We start from the raw sequence: 7306 nt of genomic DNA on the forward strand, positions 1-7306 counted from the left end.
TGATGGTCCACCCATGCATTATGCAATCTAATGCTAATGGATATTAGTACTATTCTTATTCTTACTATTAGTACTATTATTATTATTATTGCTATTGTTATTCTTATTGTTATTCTTATTATTGTTATTGTTATTGTTATTCTTATTCTTATTCTTCTTATTATTATTGCTATTCTTATTATTGTTATTATTCTTATTCTTATTTTTATTCTTCTTATTATTCTTCTTATTATTATTGTTATTCTTATTCTTCTTATTATTATTGCTATTCTTATTCTTATTCTTATTCTTATTATTATTATTGGTGAATGAATGGATGAATGGACTGAAGGGAGCATGATGGGGATCAGAAGGGGATTTAACAACAGAACAACGCAGTCTTTGTGCTGCTGTCTTTAATCCGGCCTGTTCACCCCCTCTGCCGTCTCACACACACCCGCGCACACACACACACACACCCGCACGCACACGCACGCACACGCGCACACACACGCACGCACTAACGCGCGCGCGCACACACACACACAGGCACAGGCACACACACTGTTTTTAGGAGGCCTGCATAGTGTGTCATATGCACAGTAAAAGAGACAGATAAATATGATATATTATAGGAGACATGTTATGAACCTATAGTTAGTCCATGACCAGCGAGGAGAGAGAGGACACAACACAGAACACAGTTTACATAAAATCATTTAATGAGTGCGTTTGTCACACGTGAATGTTTGCGTCAGTTTAATGACAATAACAACTTCTTGTTTTCAATCTGAATGATATAGTCTTTACTCAGACATCATCACAGAGTTAGTGCTAAATCATTATCATCGCTATGAATACAGTATATATGCGCGTGTGCATGAGTGAGCGGAGCGCGCGCCCACGAATGAGAGAGCGAGAAAGAGAGAGGGAGAGAGAGGGAGGAGGGCTCTGGGTGTCTACTAGGTTACTTGGTGACTTGTAATTAGTCAGTCTCTTGTTGCTCGCCGCACTTGTCCACTCTGCAGCTCCACGTCCTCCTCTTCCTCCTCTTCCTCCTCAGGGATCAGGAAACAGCCCGAGCCCACAGCAGCAGCAGCAGCACGAGCAGCACGAGCAGCATACACTGCAGGAGGCCTGACCTCTCACCTGGAGACGTGATGCGGTTCGGCTCTTTCTTCAGGCTTCATCATATTTAATAAGTCATGTTTTCAGTCAGCTGATAGTTGTTATTGAAACATTCTAGTAACTGCTGTGCTGAGTTCACGCGTCAGGTGGACACGCGCGCGCCACAACTATAACAACAACAGAGTAACAGACGATCAAGAAGAGAGAGAGAGAGAGAGAGACACAGACACAGAGAGAGAGACACGCAGACACAGACACAGAGAGAAAGACCCCCTGGACACCAGGTCAGAGAGACCCGGCCCCCGGTCAGAAACGAGGAGAGAGAGAGAGAGAGACAGAGAGAGAGAGAGCGAAAGCCAGAGAGAGAGAGAGAGAGAGAGAGAGAGACAGAGAGTGAGAGAGAGAGAGAGAGACAGAGAGGGAGAGAGAGAGAGAGAGGGTTGTTTTAAAGGCTGCAGGAGGAATGATGTCCTACATTAAACAACCACATTACGCGGTGAACGGGTTAACGCTGTCCGGCCCGGGCATGGATCTGCTCCACACCGCCGTGGGATACCCCAGTAAGTCCCAGCCTCACTCTGTCACGCTGTCACTCTGTTGTTTTTCTGGCTTTAAATTGTGAAACTTCTCTTTAGTCGTGTATCAAGTGTTTGGATGAATGTAGGGTGAATGGATGAAGTGGTTTTTAGTATTTGGATTTTTATTTCAACATAAATGACAGGCTGCATGTGTTTATGTGTGCGAGCATCACATGTGTTCACCTGACCTTTACATTCAGAGGATTACACAGAAACAACAACGACGTGAGCGTGTGTGTGACTGGAGACGCAGACATGTAACCTACTTACACCACGATGCTACATTTATGTTGTTTATTTTTTAATCCATGTTTAGAGGTTTGACATGAGCAGCATCTGTCATCCCAGAGAAGAGAGTTTGCCACTGATAATAATCTAATTTAATCTGTGATGTGGAGGAACTTTACTTTTCCCTTTGCTGTATATTAGTTCAGTTAGAGCCCGGAAACATCCCATCATTTCATTTCACATAACGACGTGTATCAATTTGACTTTATATTTCGTTTAACTTTGATCAAAACTCAAAAATAAATCAATCAAAATGATCGAAAAACGTAACAAAAACTATTTCTAAATTAGAATTAATTATTAATCGTTCAAAATAGATCGTAACTGACATTGTCTGTTAAATAGTTACAGCATTTGTTGTAAATATTATTGTTATTATTTTCAAGATCATTATTATTATTGTTGTTATTGTTATTATTATTATTACTATTATCGTTATTATTATTATTACTATTATCGTTATTATTATTATTACTATTATCATTACTATTATTGTTATCATTATTATTATTATTATCATTGTTATTATTATTATTATCATCATTATTATTTTATTATCATTATTATTGTTATTATTATTATCATCATTATTATTTTATTATCATTATTATTGTTATTATTATTATCATTATTATTATTATTATTTCAGCAGCATTTTTCTCCTGCTCCTGCAAAAAAAAAATATTTTGGTACTTTATTTATAAATGCTTTTTGCATACCTGCTCATGCCTGTGCCATTGGTAAAAACATTATAAAACATTATAACAAGGCTTTATTACTTCTTGTAGGCACGCCGCGTAAACAGCGCCGGGAGCGCACCACCTTCACGCGCGCTCAGCTGGACATCCTGGAGGCTCTGTTTGCCAAAACGCGCTACCCAGACATCTTCATGAGGGAAGAGGTGGCTCTCAAGATCAACCTGCCAGAGTCCAGGGTCCAGGTACCACGTGACACATCAACCTATACATGTCGTTAGGACCAGATACTTTTTACTCTTTTCTCTCTCTCTCCCTCTCTCTCTCTTTTTTTTCTCCCTCTCTTTCGTTGTCTCTCTCTGTTCTCTCTCTCTCTCTCTTTTGTCCCCCCCCCCCCCCCCCCCCTCTGCACGTGTATATACGTCACACAGATGTTTTAAAGCAGCTTGTACACAGTTTACTCAGCGATCGCTCTTTGCTGTAACGCTGACTCTATAGTTCCTGTTCCAGGTGTGGTTTAAGAACCGCCGTGCCAAGTGCCGGCAGCAGCAGCAGCAGAGCACGGGCCAGTCCAAACCCCGCCCTCCTAAAAAGAAGGCGTCCCCCGCTCGTGAGTCCAACGCTGAAGCCAGTGCCCACGCCACCAGTGGACCTTACAGCCCTCCGCCCCCTCCTCCAGGCAACGCCATCACCCCTAGTTCCAGCTCAGCTGGTGCCACGGTGTCCATCTGGAGTCCAGCGTCCATCTCCCCGCTGCCTGACCCTCTGTCTGTGTCCACCACCCCGTGTATGCAGCGCACCACCACCTACCCCATGACCTACAGCCAGGGCCCCGCCTACAGCCAGAGCTACGCAGGAACCTCCTCCTACTTCACTGGCCTGGACTGCAGCTCCTACCTGTCCCCCATGCACCCGCAGCTGTCGGGCACCGGAGGAGCCCTGAGCCCCATCACGGCCTCCTCCATGGGCGGGCCTCTCAGCCAGTCCCCCGCCTCCCTCTCCTCACAGAGCTACTCTGCTGCCTCGCTGGGATTCGGAGCCGTCGACTGTCTGGACTACAAGGATCAAGCTGCCTGGAAGCTCAATTTCAATGCTACTGACTGTCTGGACTACAAAGACCAGAACTCCTGGAAGTTCCAAGTCTTGTAAACAACAGCGCGTGGGGCACGGGTGTGACGTAGATGGAAGAGAAGTTGGGACACATGAATCAGTTCATGTGTCATCAACTCAAATAATCTTTGTTTTTGAAGTGAATTCATGTGTTGATGCTTCTCTTGTAATGAACACATGAACACTGCGTTTCTAACTTCAACATCAATCAGCAGTGAAATCAAACACCTTTAGAATAAAATCATTTTACAACTTTTAAGTGAACAAACAAAAAAAACAGTCTAGCTTCTGGATAATGGATATTTTGTTTGTTCTTATGTTTCTTTGGTTTAATTGATTTGAACCAGTTGTTTCAAAGTATAATGGTGAACTAAATGTTCGCAGCATACAATCAAAAGGTTAAACTAATGTGATCCCACACTTGTGTATTTATTTCTTCCTCCTAAAGTTGGCCTTTGTACTTTGTGTGATGTATTATTTCTCTTCTAAAAAAAGAAGCGGCTTCTCATCATCAACGTGATTCAAAAAAGACAACAAAAAAAAGCGTTGAGACAAACTCAAAGTTCATTTTCAGGCACTGACAAGAGACTGCACGAGCTCGCCAACACGTGAACACTGTAGCAGACAGAAGCTGATGGTTCCAGCCCTGATGGTGTGATGGAGAAGAGAAGAGCTGCCCTTGAGCATGGGAGTAGCAAAAACACCTGTGGACCAGGATCATTTCCACTTCATTTGAACCACAATGGTCACACTGTGCTTCTCCACGCTTCCCCGTGAGGAGATGACTTCATCTCACATAACGTTGCTGTCATATGTGATGGTGAGAGAGAGAAACTCTCTGCTGCTGCTTTCACTTCACTGCGCTCCAAAGAGAATTCAGGGGGGCAATAACAGTCAGTAACTACCGCTACACACACACACACACACACACACACACACAGCGTGTGCAGCAACAAATGAAACAACACTACACGTGTGTACAAGTGATTAAGTGGGAAACAGAAGTGCCATTAACATTCCAACCGTGTGTAATCCTGAGGCTGGAAACACATGAGTTCTGACTACAAATGGAATGATGGGATGCAGCGCGAGCTCGAGCCAGTAAATATGTGATGAGCCCCACTTTAATGTTTGATGTTTGTATGTTTTTCATATTCTTGATCAAGAAGTTTCTTAAAAAATGTTGTGAATTTAAATAATAATTGTGGACATTTGTTTAGAGGTTGACATTATTGTCAGTGTTATTATTATTAATATTATGTTGTCAGCTGACATGGACATTGCTAATATTCTCTTTCTAGAAAACTGCCAACTTTTTATTTTTCTGGTTTCTGCTTCTTGACTTTATTATTATTATTATTATTATTGTTATTATTTTTTCAAACTCAGGGCTTTATCCAACACATGTAGCAGTGATAGGATGCTTCTTTATCATTTACTGTCATTTTCCTGTTCGCATTATACTTTAACTTTCTCTGACTGAATTATTTTGTCTCCTGTGTTTGACCAGTATCACCACGACCACACGACCAGCTCTGATGTTTCTGACACATTAAACACGTTCATTAGAAACCTGTGGTGACTGAGCTCTGTGTATTTATACACTGAACACTGGATGTGAGCTTTAAATCAGATCATCTCTTTATAACGCTGCCATTTTAGGACCGTGAGAGTGTGACAGGAGGAAAAAAAGGTCTGAGCGCGTTCCACTAATCCATCCACGTAAGAGATAGAATACACATTAGAACTCAACACTCCAGTAGCCCCACAATGACGTGCACGTGATGGGCAGATTCTTTTGGGATGGCTAAATGTTTCTGTGAGTGTTCCTGCTTCACACAAAGATGGTGCAACTAGAATCACAATAGGTTTCGATAATGAGTATCATGGTCATTATTGTCATGATGATAATAATAATAATAATAATGATAATAATAATAATAATAACAATAACGATGATAATAATAATAGTAATAATAATAATAATAACGATGATAATAATAATAATAATAACAATAATAATGATAATAATAATAATAATAATAATAATAATAATAATAACGATGATAATAATAATAGTAATAATAATAATAATAACAATAATAATAAAAGTAAATAACAGCAAGCAGAAAAAGCGTAAAAGTAAGGACATTTGTGTTGTTGTGTATAACAATGCGTCGTATATACATCTTTTACCGTTGGAAGGCCTGTTTTAATGTGTCTTCTTGTCTGGGTAGATCTTTCTCACCTTGACTGCAAATCTGTGACAGCTCCTACAGTTCGTAAGTGCTGACAGTTGAGTCAGTTTTTCACGCGTGCAGCTCACACTCACTCTGCTGCTCACCCCACAAATGCATTTTCCTTACAAATGTGGCACCATTAAAAAAAATCCCAGTGTAAGATTGATTGTAACAAGAAAGAAATATATATATATGAATAAAAAAAAACAAGAAATAATCCAAAACCAAACCACTTTGTTACACCCACAAAAACAATTGAAACCATTGTTTTGTTATCTTTTGTGTAACTGTATTGTTTTATTTTTATTTTGAAACGGTAATAGAAAATGGCAGTGACTCAATATTCTATTCAAATTCAGATCAAACACATCTTGAATGACATCGCAAATGAAAGTAAATCACATCTTAAGTAAATACACTCTATATGTCTCTGTAAACCATGTTTAACTGTAACTGTAGTAATTGTGTGCACGCACGTCCATTTAGTTTCAGTCGCTCTGAGACACAAATCAAACGCTTCTGTAGACATCAGCATGTCTACAGTCTTACAGTTACACCATTTTCTTTTTTCTTTCTTTTCCTCATCACTACTCTGTTTTCGATGTTTGTCTCTTTATTGCACTGTTTTACTGTCACTAGCTCTATGTCTTGTTTGGTATGTGTTATGTTCACAAATGTCACGGTATGTTTGTTTGTAAATGTAAAAAAATAAGAAAATCAGAATAACATATTAAATACTCAACAATCCGTTCATTCAATCACTTATTTCAGCATTTATTTCAAAAACGAAAAAGCTAGTAGATAAACACAACAAAATAACGAGTTCTTTATAATCTATTTTTTCATTATTTCTCTCTGCTGTGGAAAAGCGTTGCACTCTTGCTCTCTGAGCAACACGTGCCTCTTTTAAATGAAAGGTTTGTACTTTCTACACTCGTGTCATAATATGCGGTGAAAATGAAACGCTTCTGATTCAGACAGTCAAATCAGCCGGCTCTCGTTTTTCCCATATTGGACACTTTATGGTAAATACGCGGCGACGGCTGATAAAGTTAGCGCTAGGATACTACAACTTGGACCAACTTCCGGTTTACAAAATAAAAACGTGGTCGTGTCACTGTATCCAATACTGGTTTTGAGTGATTAGCCTGTGTCACATGACCTGGCAGATGTTGAGCTAAAATGCTGTTTCAAAAAGGAACATGAGGAAGTTTAAACTGTTTACTTTTGATTTTGGTGATGAAAAAATGTGATTCAATAAACACATACATACTTGTGTCTGGTAAAT

General features: G+C 39.9%; 1 protein-coding gene across 1 annotated transcript; it reads left to right on the top strand.

Moving 5' to 3' along the window:
• Positions 1 to 771: 771 nt before the first annotated feature.
• On the top strand, positions 772 to 5350 carry LOC131462613 (homeobox protein otx5-A-like). The gene is made up of 3 exons (XM_058633967.1): positions 772 to 1667; positions 2762 to 2913; positions 3179 to 5350. Exons 1-3 carry the CDS (start codon positions 1571 to 1573, stop codon positions 3815 to 3817), a joined length of 888 nt encoding a protein of 295 aa, XP_058489950.1. The 5' UTR covers positions 772 to 1570; the 3' UTR covers positions 3818 to 5350.
• The last annotated feature ends 1956 nt before the right edge of the window (positions 5351 to 7306 follow it).

The sequence above is a fragment of the Solea solea genome, chromosome 7 (assembly GCF_958295425.1).
Source record: "Solea solea chromosome 7, fSolSol10.1, whole genome shotgun sequence".
Taxonomy (NCBI): Eukaryota; Metazoa; Chordata; class Actinopteri; order Pleuronectiformes; family Soleidae; genus Solea; species Solea solea.

Coding starts and splice junctions, on each gene's coding strand:
- LOC131462613 (XM_058633967.1), top strand. CDS start 1,571: ATGATGTCCTACATTAAACAACCACATTACGCGGTGAACGGGTTAACG. Junction 1,668..2,761: donor CACCGCCGTGGGATACCCCA/GTAAGTCCCAGC, acceptor TACTTCTTGTAG/GCACGCCGCGTAAACAGCGC. Junction 2,914..3,178: donor TGCCAGAGTCCAGGGTCCAG/GTACCACGTGAC, acceptor TTCCTGTTCCAG/GTGTGGTTTAAGAACCGCCG.